We start from the raw sequence: 16,835 nt of genomic DNA, 5'->3' as shown, positions 1-16,835 counted from the left end.
GCTTCTCTGTATGACAGTGCTAACAAAGACCGAAGACTGTCCTGTTTGTCAATCGCCAGACGACACAGGTCCCGGATCTGACCTCGTCTATGGCTGGATCGGTTGCGAGCTGTGCCAACGATGGTTCCATCCGTCCTGTGTCAAACTGTCTCCTCATGAGATCGAAACAATAGGCGAGTACCACTGTCCAGACTGTGCCCCTGAACACGGCCCGTCGGTGCTCAAACGGAAATCAAACCGGTCGCGCAAGAAAATTGACTACATTGCACTGAACGAAGGTCAGCAGCTTCGCGAAGTTGACAAACATCCGCACATTGATAACTTCAAGATGTTCGAAAACGATAGACCCCTGGAAAATCTGATATACGTTGTTCGTCCAGAGGTGGACGGCAACGAAAGCGGAGTAGTCACGGATAGCAAACTCACGCAGATAATATTTGAGACGCAGCTGAAGCGGCCCATTCTTGTTCCAGCATGCAATCCAGCTCTCCCAAACTACAAGAACTGCTACGATCTCACCTTCAGGTTTCCTAAAATGACAGTCGACCAAATAGCGGAGGAGGTGGGACTTGACAAGGAGCTGCCGGTCATGGATGTCCTTACGCAAAACAACTCGCCCAATTGGACGCTAGGCAGGTGGAGAGACTACTTCAATCTCAAAGCTCAAGATAGAGATCGGATACGCAACGTGATCAGCTTGGAGGTGTCGCAAACCAAATTGAACGACAAGATAGAGTTGCCCAAATCAGTGCTGGATATCGACGTGGTGAACAAGATTTTTATGACTTGCAGGTCCGAGCTGGAAGCGCACGGGATCGAGAAACCCAAAGTCAGTAAATATATCCTCATGTCTGTCAAAGACTCGTTTACCGACTTCCATGTGGATTTTGGTGGGACATCTGTGTACTACACTATATTGCAGGGCCACAAACAGTTTCTAATGTTCCCACCTACGAAGAGGAACCTTGCAGCATATGAGAAATGGTGCTTGTCGGATGATCAAAACTCATTCTGGTTTGGTGATCTCGTCCCCCCAACAAAACCAGGTAAGGAGCCTATCGATCCGGCCTATATGAACAACGGGGTGAAGATTGATATCGACGCCGGCGACCTGCTTATTCTCCCCTCTGGCTGGATCCATTCAGTCTATACGCCGTGCGACTCCGTCATTGTGGGCGGTAATTTCCTCAACATGCTGAGCCTGAAAAATCATTTGGAGGTTTACAAAATTGAGATCGACACCAAGGTGCCTGAGAAATTCAAATTTCCTAATTTCATCAAAGTCATCTGGCTTATTGGTTGGTTTGTGATGAAAAACAACAACCTGACCGAGTTTGAGCTGGAATGTCTCTCAAACCTTATCCCATTTTATAAGAGTCAGCTCCGGGATATCAAGAACATCGACACAGCAGACAAATACCATAAGCGAATCATCAGCAGGATAAAGAACTCCCTACCAACAAGCGTGATTGGCAGACCTGCAGATTTCGTAGCTGACTTTGAACGCTGGTATTTTCTACAAACAAAGAAGCGCAAGTACGATGATATGTAACGAAATGACCAAATCCATTGTACGAAATTATTACATCAAGCCAAAATACGTAGACCAGAAGCAGGAGCGCCCACTAAGGTGACCTTTGTGATTGAGCAAATCTTGCCCTTCTCGCTCGCATGGTACTTAGCACCTGTAAGAGCTTCCGTCACGTAAGGAGAACCCCTGTATATTGGTGTGAATGTGCCGGCACAAACGTCAAAGTCGGCATACGGATCGAAATCGATCTCCACGGCATCGGTAGATATAGAATCCGACTTGGCCTTGATCTTGTTAGCCTGCTCTGCTCTTGGCCCCGAGGTGATTATGGAGAGGAACTCGCCTGCAAAGTAGGAAGCCAGGGCATAGTTCTTGTATTTGAATGACTGGGTCATGGCAACCTGGAGAGCATTGACCCTATGAGAAGGTTGCAATTGGGCTCTTGTGAAGTATGCTGCCAGCTCCAAATTGCGCTTCACATCGTCCTGAGGCAAAGCTCTTCTGGCAAGCTCGATAGAAAGACCAAGAATATACTCCTTGCAAACGGCAAGCACCTCTTCACACTTCTCTTCATCATCTGCATTGTAAACCACAGATGTAGCAACAATGTAGATTAGCTCCCTGAATACCACGATCGCCTCTTCTAGTTTGTTAGCTTTGAAGAGCTTGAATCCTTCGTGCAATCCAGCCTCAAGCTTGTCGAAGCCCGGAACGTATGGAAGAGCCTTGGAGCCATTCTCTTCCTCTGGGTCAGCTCTCACATAAGATTTTAAAGATGGGAGACCGTCGATGGCTGGAATGAAAACCTTGTTGGCTTGGTAAATTTCAAGGAACCTCTTTCTTAAAGGCTCGAAATTGGCTATACCGAGCTGCTTATTCAACATTTGAGCAGCAGGCTCAAATGCTCCCGCTGCAATGTATCCTGCAGCACATCTGGAGTTTCTGACCCAGTTTCCAAGCTCGCCTGACAGAGCTCCAACATCTTCAACATCGTCATCAACTGCATCCTCGTCAACTTCGACTTCAAGCTCTTCCTCGCCCAAATCCCATCCTTCGTCGTCGGCAATCGGTTCAGCATCCTCGAACAAGTTCTCGTCATCTACAGAGGCAGCAAATCTATCAGTGGCGGTAGCTTCTGTTTGTGGTTGGTCTTCGATGGATAAACCTTCGAAGTTGCCAAGGAGAGCTTGTTCAAAGTAGGACAAGGAAGCTTTCTCCAGAGGCCATGGCTCAGTGATGACAGAAGTCACTTCAGGAACACTGTTAGGCTCTCCAAACGAAGGCATTTGGATGTCTGCCTCCGTTAATCCCGCCTCGGACAGAATCGATTCTGCAATATCGTCAAGACCATTAGTCTTGGCCGTGGCATATGCAAGTGGGAGAAGGCCAGTTTCGATGAAGGTGTTGATTCTTTTTTCAACAGAGTTCAAGTAAAGACTGTTTTGGAACAAAGACGAGTAGTCGCCTCTTGCCTCCGCAATTTGCTCCATTTTGGAAAGCTTTTCAGTCTCACCAGTGATAAGGTACAGGAAAGAAAGCTTTTCGAGTTTCTTGAGTTGCTGGTAAACAAGTTCGACAATCGGAACATTGCCTTGCAGAAGGGCCTCCTTGCCAAGTTTTTCCCAAATGACTGGGTTGTCAAGTTTCTTGGCTTCTTCCAAAGCGATGTCCAGGTTGTCACATTCTATGGCAAGTTCAAATCTGGTCTCAGAATCTTCAACAAACTGCAATGCAATTTCAGGATATCCCTTGGCTTGCAGGTAGCCGATAATGTTCTGACCCACGAGGTTAGAAGTCTTGATAATTCTAAGCACCTCATTGAAATTCTTGTTCACCAGTGCTTTCTTGAATCTGTATTCAGTAGGGTCAATGGTCACAACTTCCACCTCGCCCTTTCTGTTCAAACAGAAACACTGTCTGCCTGAAACCTTAATAACATAAAGAGTATTCTCTAGAGTTTTAATGGTTCCGTTGTCACCATTCAGCAAGGCGTACTTGATGTGATTCAGCGTTGAGTAGATCAACACGCCAGAGTCGTCCCAAGCTGCACTCTTGACTCTGATAGTCTCATGCATCGACATCAAAGTCTCCAGCTTTTTGTTGGCAATGATGATGGTATGTTTGGACAAAAGAGCAACATACTGAGTGTCTGCAGACCAAACAGCATACTTGGCATTGCTGATCTGGATCTTTGCAAGCTCTTTCTTTTGCTGGACGTCGTAGTGGATAACTTCGTTAGGTTTCATCAAAAGGATCGTACCTGGACCGGCATACAAGATGTCTTTGACAGCAGAATCAAGGTCGATAACTTTGGTCACCGTGTTTCTGAGGTCTCTGACTTCCAATTTGTGTGTAACTTTTGAAAATGTAACAAATCTATTTCTGGCAATGAAGCAAGCTGCTGTAGCTGCGCCCTCACCTCTTGGACTTGGCTCTAGTGCACCAACAATCTCCTTAGGCAAATCCATGTAGGAATATACTCCGTTTTCATTCTCTCCTGCTTGAACCAACAACGAGCGCTCGGCAGGGTTGTAGGATATGTTTCTAATTTTGGTCCATGACTTGCTGATCTTGTTCAAAGATAGCATTGGCAAAGACACTTGTTGCTTGTCAAACTGATACTGTTGTACCTGGCTTTCATTGTTGACAAAGAATAAGGTGTTCTGGAACAAAGTGCTTGCCGGTCTTTCTCTGTCAAGCTTGAAAACCATGACACCTGAATCATGACATGTGGCAAAGAGATTCATCGTTGGATGAGCGGCAACAAGCCAGAACCGATCGTTTTCCCGCTTGAATTGTTTCACCGGTGTTCTTTTGTTTAAGTCCCAAGTTCTAATTGTTCTGTCCTCGCCAACCGATATAATGAGATCTTCAGTTGGGTGGAAGAGTACACAGGGAACGTTATTGGTGTGTCCTCTGCAGCTGTCAACTTCCCAGGCTCTGGTCTCGCTCATTCGCCAAAGCTTAACGACTCTGTCGTCACCTCCCGAAACAATCAGGGGAAGCGTTGGGTGGAACGAGGCCCAGTTGACACCCTTGTCATGGCCTTCGAGCACGTACTTGACAACGGCATCCGTGTTCCCAAAGATGTCTTGCTGGGGCACTTGATTTCTGGCGTATTGTTCTTCGAAGGAGCGCATTCCACCTTGTGGAGCCGAGTGCTTCTTTCTCAATCCGGAGATGTCCCAAACTCTGACCGTCTGATCCAACGAAGCCGAAACGATCAGATCCTGGGAGGGATGAAACTGTGCTGACATCACGTAGTGGTTATGGCCGGTCAAACAAGCGATCTCCTGACGGTTCTGCCAATTCCAGATTCTGATGGTCTGATCGTCAGAACACGAAATGATCCATGGCAGATCGTGGTGGAAAAACACAGTTCGAACGTAATCCAGATGGCCGTTCAAAGTGAACATGCATTTTCTAGTTTGCAGTGACCAAACCTTTACAGTGTAGTCGTCACCACCGGAAACAAAGATCGGTTGCGTAGGGTGGAAATCGACAGCTCTCACAGGGCCGTCATGCTCTTCGAATCTATCAATAAGGGTACCCATCCGGTAATCCCAGAGTTGGATGGTGGACGAATGCAACGACACCAAGATCCAAGGCCGTTTGGGGTGGAAGGCCACGCCCTTAGCTCTTGAAGACTTGGATTCAAACTAAAGAGAGTTAGCATACAGTACACGTCAACAGGTCGAGCAACTTACCTTTGTGAGCATCTTCATCTTGAATAAACAGTTGCTTGGAGCTAAGCAAGAATTGGTGCAATTGATGATAATACTCCAAGGAGTTTTATTTAATGGATGAGTGATGCGTGCTTTGTTTGTCTTGTTGTTCTTTTAGTTTTTTCCAACGAGTCCAAGAGGAAGACTCGCTGACGTAAGCAATGGAAGGGGCGCCAGAGAAGCGAGGGAGCAGGTGCAAGGGTGGAAGATATGTGCCGAAGCAGCGGTGATGGCTCTTGCGAGCATTGGCAGGCTCTACTGTGGTTTTACGAAATTGCCTTCTGCCGCGAGCAGCTCCGGCTAACGACACGCTGGGTGCAATGACGGCAGCTCCACAAAATTCGGCCGTCTAGGTCTCTGGTCGTGCATTCCCAATAAAATTTTTCATAAAAATCAGAAACAGGTATAGCAGATCTATTCTACTTAATACCACCATGTCGAGATTTTTTACGACTGTGTACGATTCGGAGGAGTCTTCTGACGAGGAATTGCTTTCTTCGTCGGAAGAGCTTCTTTCGTCATCCGAATCTGAGGCTGGCGGACGTTCTGAGGCGGAAGAATCCGAAGAAGAGGAGGACGACGACGAAGAGTGGGCCTCCAGCTCTGACGACGACTCTGACGACGACTACCATACCGGCAAGGTGAGAGGACCATCCTATTTCCTGAAGAAGGATTTCAAGAGCGGAGGAGATGACAGCGACTCAGACAGCGACGCAGAAGAAAAGAGGGTGGTGAAGAGTGCGAAGGAGAAGTATTTGGAGGAGATTGCTAATCTCGTGGACCAGATTGAGAACTTCTCGATGGTTGAAGACTGGGTGAAGATATCGACCGAATTTGACAAGCTGAACAAGACCGTTTCGAAATATCCACAGTTCCACATTCCCGTGCCGCGTCTGTATATCAAATCGCTTGCCATTTTGGAGGACACCATTTCTGCAGCACAGAACAAGGACGTGAAAAAGAAGCTGAACGCGTTGGAGTCGAAGTCAATGAACGTGGTGAAACAAAGAGTCAAGAAGGCAGTAAAGGACTACCAGTCGGAATTGGAGTCATACAGAAAAAACCCAGAGGCGTACGAGAGCGGAACCCTAGTCGAAAGCGACACTCCAAAGGAAACTCACACTACACAGACTGCTCGCTCGGAGGCTGCTGGAATATTCACGATTTTGCGTTCTATCATAGAAACTAGAGGAAAGAGAAATGTCGACCTTGGTGAGCAAATCAGCCAATTGGAAGAGCTCACACAACTAGCCAAGGCGCCTTTCCATCTCATCTCCATCTACCTGCTTCTTGTTCCTATCAGATTTGACCTGTATGCCAAAGCTGCCTTCATGCCTTTGGAACAATGGAAATATGCTCTTAGAGACATCAACGCTTTGCTGGACGTGCTGGAAAAAAACCGGGACTACGTTGTCAGCGAGACTGCCGCTCCGACCGACGATATTGAGACCGAGCCGCCAGCAGACGCGAGCGGTGTCAAGCAGATGATTGGCTCCATTGCGTCATTGGTCGAGAGACTTGCTGACGAGCTGACTTCCCATCTTCTGGCCATCGATCCCCACTCCACAGAGTACGTGTCCAGACTCAGAGACGAATCTTCAGTGTACACTCTGTTGGTGAGAGCTCAGGTTTACTACGAATCGATCATCACTAAGAAGGAGCTTCAGACTCCAAAGGGTGACCAGCTTGCTAGAGTCATTTTGAAAAGAGTGGATTACATCTACTTCAAGCCTTCGAAGCTCATCATTTTTGGCGAAAATACAGTCTGGAAAAAATTGGACGAGTCGCTGGACTCGAGCATTTATCCGAAACTGAAAGAGTCCGGACCGCAGGGAGTCGAATACACAAACGGCCTGATGGATGCACTCTGCCTAGTGTTGTACGAACAGCCAAACTCTGTGTTCAGAAAGAAGGCCGTGCTTTACCACATTTACTATTATGCGTTTAACGACCAGTATTTCAAAGCTCGTGACATGCTGCTGTTGTCGCATTTGCAGGCCACCATCCACACCGCCGACCCCCAATTGCAAGTGCTTTTCAACAGATCGCTGGTCCAGCTGGGACTGAGTGCATTTAGATGTGGTCTTATCCACGAGGCCCAGCAATCATTGTACGAGATTGCCACGTCTCCAAGACAGAAGGAGCTGCTTGGCCAAGGAGTTCAGAGATTCCAAGTCCAGCAGTCCCAGGTGGATAAGCAAAGACTGCTTCCTTTCCACATGCACGTCAACCTAGAGCTCCTAGAATGCTCGTTTTACACGGCTTCCATGCTGATTGAGGTGCCCTTGATGGCGCAAAACCCCGACTTTGCTAAGAGAAGAGTCGCCGTGTCCAAGTCGTTTAAGAGAGTGCTTGAGTATCATGAGAGACAGATATTTGACGGCCCTCCAGAGTACACAAGAGATTACATCATGCTGGCAGCCAAGGCTCTGCTCAAGTCGGACTGGAAAAAAGCCAGCGAGCTGATCAACTCCATCAAGATCTGGGATCTTTTCAATAACAGCGACAAAATCAAGGTCATGCTTCTGGAAAAGCTCCAGATCGAGGCGCTGAGAACTTACCTTTTCACCAACGAGAGTTTCTATTCCAAGCTTTCCATCTCGACGCTGGCTGCCATCTTCCAGATCGAGGAGAAAATCGTCAAGTCCACCGTCCTCAAGATGATCGCCAACGAGGAGATCACCGCTCTGTACAACCAGCCAGCCAACATTCTCGAGTTTGTTGAGGGCAACAAGCTCAAGGCTTCGAAATTGCAGGAGCTGGCGTTGAACCTGAGCGAGAAGGTGAACCAGATTGTTGAGAGAAACGAACGTCTGAGCTTGGGAGGTTTCCAGTATCCGTTGGAGAAAAAACAAAACAGACCAGAACGTGCGAATGGCGTTGCCACCAAGCAGTAATGATGCATACCTTGAGCGAAGGCAAATTCATAATATAGTAACAAGCTACCATAAAAAAACCCAGCCTCACATAAAAGTAGAATAATTTAAAAAATCATTAGATAACCCAATGTACCACTATGCGCTCCCTGATTAAGTCCCATAAGGAGAGCTCTAGCGCAACACGAGCGCGACCACGCGAGGCCATGGAGCCATCCTCAACAGTCTCAGCTGGACGGAAGCTCACCAACCCTATCAAAAGCTTTCTTAGACACAAGATGTCCAGTACGGGGCTGGGGTCCTCAGGCTCTGCTAAAACGAAACCCACGCCGGCAAGTTCGCGCATTTCAAAGGTACCAGACTTGGAAAAAGACGGAGATTTGCAAACCCCGACTATTTTCGGCAAAAAGACTCACGACTGGAGTGCAGATGCCAGTCCTAGGTCGTTGGTCTATGCCTTTGAGAAATCAGAGTTCAGTGCCCAGGTCACGCCAGAGACATCCAAAGAGGATGAGGAGCCTCCAAAGCTAAACACAGAATCGACGGACGATTTTTCTATCGTGGTAGTGAAACGACGGGAGGAGCCACAATCCGATTCTTGCTCCAGTTCGATCTCGTCACATTTCTCGTTCGAAGGTACCGGCCGAAACGCATCGCTAAAATACTACAAATCTTACGACCAGGTGAAGTACGAGGAGATGAAGGCGCAACTCAAACAGAACCAGGATCACTTCAAGGAGTTTATCAATGACACAGAGTCGCTCAACGATTTGCAGGAGGACATGAATTTCTACGACGACAAAGACCTCGACGATTCAGAGGACTTGTTCAACCGTAAGCTGTTCTCAAGCGATGAGGAGGCAGACGACTATGAGAATTTTGACAGTCCTAAAAAGGACGCACCCGAACAATTATTGACATTAAACGGACAATACTCTTTCCATTCAGATCAGGAAGTAACCATTGACGATTTGAGCCCGCCTCTGGTTGCCACAGACCCGTCGTCATCCGACATCCAAGACCTGGTGACCAAATTCCGCTCCAGTAGCATCAAATACCACCAGCTCGAGTCCAACGACGGCGACGAACTGGAGTTCCTGGCCCAGAGATATTCGTGGTATCCTGACGACGAGTTACCGAAAACAGAGCCGCTGGACTCGTTGCTGGACGAAATCAACGAGATACCTGAAGATTTCGATTTTGAGAGCGAGCTTTCATTACCTCAACGCACGTCTTCATCTGTTATGCGAAAACAACGACGTAAGCAACTGCTAAAGTCAAACTCTAAATTCAACTATGCTGGCGCACCTAATTCTTCAAACGACCGCATCAAAACGGGCAACAGGACAATCACACTTTTCAAACCTGTCTCGCGTTCAAATAGCTTGGAATTCAACCATCACGATAAACCACTCCCTGAGCATCCAGTGGATGCAAGTGCGAGTGAGGAGTACACCGACGAGCTGGAGGACAGCACTGAGCTCGTAAGCTTATCAACACCAATCCAACTGCATTGTTTTGGGCCCCATAGTGACTCTCCGTTGACGACAATCAGCGAAGCGTCTTACGATAGTGCGGCTGCACGCTCGCCATTACGCTGAACGTCTTATTTATGCATAAATGAAATCCTCGCTGATGATTCGGAGACTTGAGAGCATACGATGCGAGGGGGACATGTAACCGCGCGAGACCTCTTCTGAGGTCTGTATACCGTTTTCACTGTAATCATAATCAATTTCATAACCTGCATAGGCACCATTCCTTGTTTTTTGCATGGCCACTGGTTCACCGCCGTTCTCCTTTTCGTCAGACGAGAATACGGGCCGGTTCATCAACTCTATTGCATCTTTGTAGGTGGCGGTGAAGAACAGGGGTTTTCGAGGAGACGAGACTCTAAACTTCCGAGATGGTGATTTCGAGTTTGAATTTGAATCTTTTAACTCTCTCTTAGGCTTCTCAGCATCAAATCCTCCTAAATGACCACTACTCGAAGTGCTAAGTTCCATTTTTATTTCAGCATCATTTTCAAATGCACTCAGTATAGGCGAGTTGAAAACCAACTGGGGAGATATATCAGCGATGGGTTTGAGAAGGTTTTCGTCGGGAACCGGAAGCTCTGGGATAGCTAATAACGAATGCGGGATGCATTTTGATGGCGAGCGCGGCGAACCTCGTTTCGAGGGAAGCGGTTGTGTACTAGGCCTGTTAGATCCCTGCACGCTCTCGTGCCCTCTGTGTGCAATCTTCTTAGGGAAAACAATTTCTAGAGGGAACGGTAACCCATTAATCATCACATAGCTGATTTTCATCATTCCTGACTTCGGTCTGCTAGATGGAGGTCGAAGACTCATTTGGAGACTTTCGTACGACAAAACGCTGTGCACAGAACCAGTTCTCCACTTTGACTCAAATATGTTACCTTCAGAGCCGTGCGATCTAGAATTCTGATAAGGTGAACCGGTTCTATTTTTGGGCGGCTGTCCGATACCAATGCCATCGGACGAAACACATGGGCGCAGTGGAATCTCCGAGTCCGATCTCGTCAATCTCATGGACTTGAAGTCCTTGTTTGATTCTGACAGCTTCATGACTCCAAGTGCAACCGCTAGATCAAAAAAAATTACAGCGAACGCGGGTTGCCTAGAAATTTAGGCAAATTGTAGCCGCACGTCAAATGTGCATATCCGCACCCTTAACAAGTATTCCAAGTCTGTTGACAGTATCAATCCTCACTTTTGTAGAACTTCCATATTTTGTCTTGGAACGCTTTTCGTCAACCGCCTGATCTTCAAAGACAAACTTGGACACTACCGATATGCCTTGAAACACATCATCAACAAATATTAGATGGTAAAGAACTGAATCCTGATTCGTTTTCCATATTAGTAGGATCTTACCGTCCCAGCGCGTAACATCAACGGAGCTGACCGGCATAAGCTTGAAAAAACTGTTTGATGGGTAGTCATTGGCATTTATGATAGCGAGCTCTCCCAGCTTCAGTACAGGCGATGTGGAAAGGTGCGATTTCGGGTCTTTTTTGCGGATTGAATTGCTGATCACTCTCCATGTATGATTTTCCCTTCCTCCGTTATCGGTTGATTCCATTGAGATGTCAGAAGGCACAAGAATCCAATCCTCATCTTCGTCATCAAAGTATATCTCGCTATTCATGAGTTTCTCGTATTCCTCGTTGTCGATAACACTTGAGGCCGACTGATCTTCAACCACGTGAGCGCGCATGAATGGATCTTCAGTCTCTTCGTAGAATATTGCAGCCGAATCCAAAACTATGAATTCATGTGAATTCTGCAAATTTACATGGAACGGTTCTTCTAATGTGAACCATTGATCATTCGTTGAAAGCAATGGAATCACAAGACATCCACTTCTCACCTTCTGAACATTTCTATAGCGCCGTTCAATATAGTAGCCAATTTTGAGCTTGAAAAAAGACTTTGTTTTATGGTTCAGCTTGTAGGTCAATTTCACGTGTATCGTTGGGAAAGAACAATCCTGGAAAAATGAAAATAATGAGAATGAATTAACTGTCTGGTTGTTAAATACTTGGTAGCCGTTATCGTCGATGACTTCAACGTATTTGATCTCCACACAAGAGCCCCCATGAAACGAATCCTCTTTTGATAACGTCCATTGGATCCCATTTTTATTTCTTGTGTGAATCGCATAGGGAATTTCCATTTGCAATGAACCATGAACCCAGTTGTCGCAATACACTTTTTCGCCGCACTCGTAAAACGTACTGCCTTCTCCAGATCCAAAGTTGGTGTAGAAAACAAAATTGGAGTCGTTGATCTTGTAAAGAGGCGAGCTATAGGGCTTAAAAGTAGTCGCTATGGAAGATTCACCATCAAAAAAGCCTATCCAAAATCGAGTATCATTTTGGGCAAAGTCTTTTCGAGCCAAGTATTCATATGTCCAAGCGGGAGCAAATAGAGCGACATTGGAGCGGTACTTCTTGATCATCTGGCATGCCAGGGCCGAATCATAACCTCCTTTTCCTATCATCGTGCCTCTTCCCCATACATCGTAGCCAGCATAGACCTTGAGTCGGGATCCTAAAACACCAACGTTTTTAATATTATCTTGGAGATGCTTCACGTTCCACCAGTAGTTGGTGAAAAAGGAATCACAGCAGGAGAAAAAATTGTGGTTGGCTTCGGTAACACCATTCTTGTAGAGAACCCTATTTTCTGGATAAATGTAGGAGTCGTACCATATAAGCTCTGTTGATGGATTTCGCACATGAAGCTCAGCTCTTAACTGTTCCAAAAATGGCTCTAGAAGGCTGGCTATTCGTGTATTGCTGAACCTGGTCTCTATGTTGAAAAGGTAGCCATCGAACTGGAAATATTCCACTAGCGCAACTAGGCATCTGACAAAAACATACTCTCCGTTTTGCTTTGTAAGCAATTTATCAGCCTCCTCAAAGTCGCGATAAGTGTTGCCCTCAAAGATAACAGTGCCCAAACACTTGATCGCGTTTCGGTGGCACACATTGATCCACGACACTGGCGGGATACTGACGCGATGATGAGAGAAATACACAAACTTGTCGACCAGCTGCGGGTACTGGAGGAAATAATGCTGGCCGTCTGGATGGGGGAAATATCCAAGCGGATCCGCATCCTCGTTGATCTGGTAGCCGCCTTTCAAATCATGGCAAACCAGAAGCTTAACGTCTTCTGGCGTGCTTTTCTGTCTTGCTCTTGTATAATGTGCGAGTTTTTCTGTAGGTTTGTTGAAGTCGTCGAGCTCGAACGACTTCTCACGGATCTGTTTTTCCCAATTTGCTAGTTCATCAAGGGAATCGAAGAAAGAACACTTGAGCGACGAGAGAGGCAAATTAGTTTGGGGCAACGAGGAGTGTTTAGCCGTGTTTCGAGGCATTGGTTTTTTACCAAGCGCGTTGCGCTCCCGTTTACGTGAACAGAACTGATTTGATGACAAAGAACGAGTTTCGGCTATATCCCGTATTCCAAACAAAGTGGCTCTGATTGTAGATAAGGCGTAATAAAAAACAATAAATCATTGTGGGGGTAACAGACAGGGGGAATGGATTGATAGACGCGCCGATCGACGCCAGAGAAAGCTAGGAGGGCGATAAAAATAGCAGCCAAGTCTGTCACGTTCCTACTTGAGGCATCGACGACGAGTCAAAATCACATATTGGCAGGTGCATAATTTGTTTATAACAAACCGTTGGTAACTGACGTTATTACTGTTTATGTTTTAAGCCTCGTTCGGCACTGAGCTCTAGAAAAAAAACCGAGTGACAAAATTTCTCTGTATACATTTGTAAACGTTACACAAGATGGGTCTGTTCAAGAGAAACTCGCAATCGTCTGGCGACAAGATGAAGGTCAAGCTGACTCACGAAGACGAAAAACGGCTCAAGATGCGCTCGGCCAACGTGCACGATCCGATTTTGGACGCGGTCAACGAGGCACAGCCGTTTGAACAGTCCGCCAATGAACACCAAAGACAGTCGTCGCTGGGCGACGCCGGACTACGCGACGTGTTCGGTAACACCATTGTGAATCCAGACATATCGAATCCGTCCAGATCCAGAGACGAGCGGCCCTTAGACACCATACGATCGTTCGAGTACTCGGTGACAGGCGATCCCACCTATAAACAGCAGCTCGAGACCCCAAGTTTAGGATGGAGAGTGAGACAGGACTTCCCGCTCTACACCGGCAACCAGTATGCCCAGGGTTACGGTGCAGGACAGCAGCAGTTTGACGAGTACGGTCAGCCGATATACGACGGAAACGCGTACCAACGGCCTCAACCCTCGTCTACAGAACAGGGCGTGTACACACCACCAGCTCCTAAGGAGCCGGAAAAGAAGAAGAGAGGACTGTTTGGCAGGAAGAAGAATTGAGCGATACTACTAGAGAAAGAGAGAGCACACTCAGTTGAGCCATCCGGCCCACGACCTTTGTGAGTTGGCCTGTTGCTCCGGTTCGGGGCTCGGTCTTGTATTTTACTATGGATGCGATATGTAAGGAATGAATTTTTTCTGTATGAATGGCGTAAATAAATTTTTTTAGAAGAAAAAAAATCATTATGCTCAGAAGACAGGCTAGAGAGAGAAGGGAGTATCTCTATAGAAAAGCACAGCAGTTGCAAGAACAGACGCTTATAGAGAAGCGCAAGCAACTCAGTCACGCGCTGGCTACGGGGAAAAACCTGCCGAAGGAAATTGCCGACGATGAAAAATTGCAAAAAGATTATTTATATGACGAATCGATCCAGGAGACCGTTGATGACGAATACTCAGCGCTTTCAGGCCTTGTTGAGCCGAAAATAATAATCACCACGTCTAGAAGCCCTTCGTCCAGACTTTCGCAGTTCACAAAAGAGATGAAGTTGCTTTTTCCTAATGCCATGAGACTTAACAGAGGTAATTACATACTCAGTGATCTGATTGAGACCTGCAAAAAATCGGGAGTCACAGATGTCATAGTCATTCACGAGCACAGAGGTGTGCCTACAACACTCACAATTACACACTTACCTCATGGGCCTTCGGTTACGTTCACTCTCCACAACGTGGTTCTTCGTCACGATATCCTAAATGTTGGCTCGCAGTCAGAAGCGTATCCGCACCTTGTTTTTGAGAACTTCACCTCCAAACTTGGCCATCGTGTTGTGCAAGTGCTGAAGCACCTGTTCCCGCCAGGAGTGAAGTCACAGTCGCCGAGAGTCATTAGTTTTGTGAATAATGATGATTTTATCAGTGTGAGACACCATCTGTATGTGCGGACCAAGGACGATGTCGAGCTCAGCGAAGTGGGCCCAAGATTCGAAATGAGGCTATTTGAAGTCCGGCTCGGAACTATGGACGACAAAGACGCCGACGTTGAGTGGATGCTGCGCCGGTTTGTGCGGACTGGCAATAGAAAGAATTATCTGAGCGAGTGATAATTAACTAAATATATTTCCTATAAAATATAGAGGTCCGTGTCAAGTACGCAGTCTTTCATTTACATAACTATGCATACTATCTTTGTCAGATTCGTCGTCGACCAAAACGTCATCGATGTTGTGGCTGCCTGTTTTCAAGGAGTGCTGACTGGCATTCGATAACCTAACCGGAATTTTCTTTTTCTGGAATCCGGTGAACCTGAAAGGAATTGAGGACTGGTCAGTTTCGTTATCGGAGTCTGAGCTCTGCATGTCAACAGAGAACTTTTTCCCTGACTGGACACTCGAGGTTCTCTGGCTAAGGGGGCCTCTTGCGAAGATTTGAGGCGAAATGGGGCCTCCGCATGGAGAAAGCGAGGAACTCGATGCCTGGGCTGAGGCGTTAGGCCCAAAGGCAGTATGGATTTGAGAAGGCTGGACGCTCACCGGCGACCTTTGGGAGAAGGAGGCCGACGAAACAGAGTTGGTCCGGGACAATCTTGGGTGGTTCGAAAGACTGGCACTGATACTTGGACGTCTAATAGGGATTTTCGATTCCTGGTCCTCCTGGGTGATCATATCTGCGTACGAGCAAAAGGAGAGAGTGGATTTGTTTTGTTTGAGCAGGGGCGACGTGGCAGGCGAACTTTGTTGTGCTTGAGGAATATTCGATGTGGTGAGAGAATGACTGAACGCAGGACGCGGATTCTGGTTGGCCATCAGCTGCTCAGTCAGATTTGAGGTGCTGCGTTTCGTGCTAGGTCTAGAGGAAATAGACATTTTTCTGTACCCTGGCGAAGCGAACGCGGCCTGCAAGTTGGCGGCGGACGATCTTCTTGGATAGCGCATATCGACTTGGTCGAGCTCGTCGTTCGAAATCTGCGCGGTAAGATCTAGCGACGCGGGAACAAAGTTTTCTGTAGAGTATTGCCGAGGCAGAGAAGACGAGATCGGCTGAGAGTCGATTAGTTGGTCCTGCACAAACCGCTCAAAAATCAAAGAGTCCTTGCGCTTCGAGTGAGAGCCTCGGGAAGCGTTTGAGCGGGATTGAGATGGCGACGACGGTGTGCTGGGAGGAGGCACGCTCTCCAGCGATATCTGGTCGCCATCGAGGTTGGAGTTGGCTCTATGGCACTGGTCTTCGTCAGACAGCGAGAGAGGCGAATTCAAAACATTCGCGTTTCCAATCGAAGAGGTTCTCGTGCCACGGCGTTGTGTGGTCTGTTCTGCCGGATCGTGACAAGACTCCACCTTGGATAAAGAGTGCTTTTTCTCTCCAAACGTAAAGTTCGACAATCTGTTCTGATTGGACGGAACCAGATGCGATTCCTTACTGGAAGGTGACAACATTAGCAGCAACCCTGTTCTTCTTCAATGATTCCAAACTTTGGAGATAAAAAAATACAGTGTACCTATCTTGACCTGTCCTATGCAACACTCTTGAGTTTATCGTGCACAGACAAAGTCGACAAGTCGTGCGCACCACAACACTTTTCCCGTTCTGGTGATGCACTTCTGCACAATCTCACGGGCAAAATAGGAGGATTGCCGCCGGCGCATGAATTGTCCCGATCGATGAGAGCAAAAGAAAAGTTACCCGACCGGGGCAACGAGCACGGCGTTTCCAATTTCTTTTTCCTCTTGTCCTGGCGTAAAAGTTTGTTTATTCTTCCGCGTCCTCTTGTCCGCTCGCATACTCCGTTTGAGGCAATTTCACGTGACAACAAAGCACATGATGTTGCGCCATGTGATTGCTTTCCTGACTCGATGCTA

At 47.1% G+C, this 16,835-nt stretch overlaps 9 protein-coding genes across 9 annotated transcripts; 5 read left to right on the top strand and 4 right to left on the bottom strand.

Moving 5' to 3' along the window:
* Positions 1 to 10: 10 nt before the first annotated feature.
* On the top strand, positions 11 to 5,428 carry OGAPODRAFT_76728 (uncharacterized protein; the record flags this gene model as incomplete). The annotated part of the gene is made up of 1 exon (XM_018356218.1): positions 11 to 5,428. One exon carries the CDS (start codon positions 11 to 13, stop codon positions 1,550 to 1,552), a length of 1,542 nt encoding a protein of 513 aa, XP_018210772.1. The 3' UTR covers positions 1,553 to 5,428.
* On the bottom strand, positions 1,561 to 5,329 carry OGAPODRAFT_16590 (uncharacterized protein). Its single transcript, XM_018354535.1, has 2 exons — positions 5,239 to 5,329; positions 1,561 to 5,190 (listed from the first exon to the last, which is right to left on the bottom strand). The coding sequence occupies exons 1-2, from the start codon at positions 5,254 to 5,256 to the stop codon at positions 1,588 to 1,590; spliced, it is 3,621 nt and encodes a 1,206-aa protein (XP_018210773.1). The 5' UTR covers positions 5,257 to 5,329; the 3' UTR covers positions 1,561 to 1,587.
* Positions 5,429 to 5,690: 262 nt separating the features above from the next.
* OGAPODRAFT_100603 (uncharacterized protein) lies at positions 5,691 to 8,205 on the top strand (the record flags this gene model as incomplete). The annotated part of the gene is made up of 1 exon (XM_018352983.1): positions 5,691 to 8,205. One exon carries the CDS (start codon positions 5,691 to 5,693, stop codon positions 8,151 to 8,153), a length of 2,463 nt encoding a protein of 820 aa, XP_018210771.1. The 3' UTR covers positions 8,154 to 8,205.
* A 67-nt stretch (positions 8,206 to 8,272) lies between these two features.
* Positions 8,273 to 12,991, top strand: OGAPODRAFT_76725 (uncharacterized protein; the record flags this gene model as incomplete). Its single annotated transcript, XM_018356217.1, has 1 exon — positions 8,273 to 12,991. The coding sequence occupies one exon, from the start codon at positions 8,273 to 8,275 to the stop codon at positions 9,731 to 9,733; it is 1,461 nt and encodes a 486-aa protein (XP_018210769.1). The 3' UTR covers positions 9,734 to 12,991.
* On the bottom strand, positions 8,473 to 13,040 carry OGAPODRAFT_94261 (uncharacterized protein; the record flags this gene model as incomplete). The annotated part of the gene is made up of 1 exon (XM_018357506.1): positions 8,473 to 13,040. One exon carries the CDS (start codon positions 13,038 to 13,040, stop codon positions 10,803 to 10,805), a length of 2,238 nt encoding a protein of 745 aa, XP_018210768.1. The 3' UTR covers positions 8,473 to 10,802.
* Positions 9,743 to 10,720, bottom strand: OGAPODRAFT_8623 (uncharacterized protein; the record flags this gene model as incomplete). The annotated part of the gene is made up of 1 exon (XM_018356827.1): positions 9,743 to 10,720. The coding sequence occupies one exon, from the start codon at positions 10,718 to 10,720 to the stop codon at positions 9,743 to 9,745; it is 978 nt and encodes a 325-aa protein (XP_018210770.1).
* A 382-nt stretch (positions 13,041 to 13,422) lies between the features above and the next one.
* On the top strand, positions 13,423 to 14,162 carry OGAPODRAFT_16589 (uncharacterized protein). Its single transcript, XM_018354534.1, has one exon. It carries the CDS (start codon positions 13,465 to 13,467, stop codon positions 14,035 to 14,037), a length of 573 nt encoding a protein of 190 aa, XP_018210767.1. The 5' UTR covers positions 13,423 to 13,464; the 3' UTR covers positions 14,038 to 14,162.
* Positions 14,163 to 14,222: 60 nt separating this feature from the next.
* OGAPODRAFT_100599 (uncharacterized protein) lies at positions 14,223 to 15,111 on the top strand (the record flags this gene model as incomplete). Its single annotated transcript, XM_018352982.1, has 1 exon — positions 14,223 to 15,111. One exon carries the CDS (start codon positions 14,223 to 14,225, stop codon positions 15,078 to 15,080), a length of 858 nt encoding a protein of 285 aa, XP_018210766.1. The 3' UTR covers positions 15,081 to 15,111.
* OGAPODRAFT_16588 (uncharacterized protein) lies at positions 15,104 to 16,457 on the bottom strand. The gene has a single exon (XM_018354533.1). It carries the CDS (start codon positions 16,410 to 16,412, stop codon positions 15,123 to 15,125), a length of 1,290 nt encoding a protein of 429 aa, XP_018210765.1. The 5' UTR covers positions 16,413 to 16,457; the 3' UTR covers positions 15,104 to 15,122.
* Positions 16,458 to 16,835: the final 378 nt, after the last annotated feature.

This window comes from Ogataea polymorpha, assembly GCF_001664045.1.
Source record: "Ogataea polymorpha strain NCYC 495 leu1.1 chromosome Unknown OGAPOscaffold_4, whole genome shotgun sequence".
Classification (NCBI taxonomy): Eukaryota; Fungi; Ascomycota; class Pichiomycetes; order Pichiales; family Pichiaceae; genus Ogataea; species Ogataea polymorpha.
This window is presented reverse-complemented; position numbering and strand designations above follow the sequence as displayed.

Coding starts and splice junctions, on each gene's coding strand:
- OGAPODRAFT_16589 (XM_018354534.1), top strand. CDS start 13,465: ATGGGTCTGTTCAAGAGAAACTCGCAATCGTCTGGCGACAAGATGAAG.
- OGAPODRAFT_16588 (XM_018354533.1), bottom strand. CDS start 16,412: ATGTTGTCACCTTCCAGTAAGGAATCGCATCTGGTTCCGTCCAATCAG.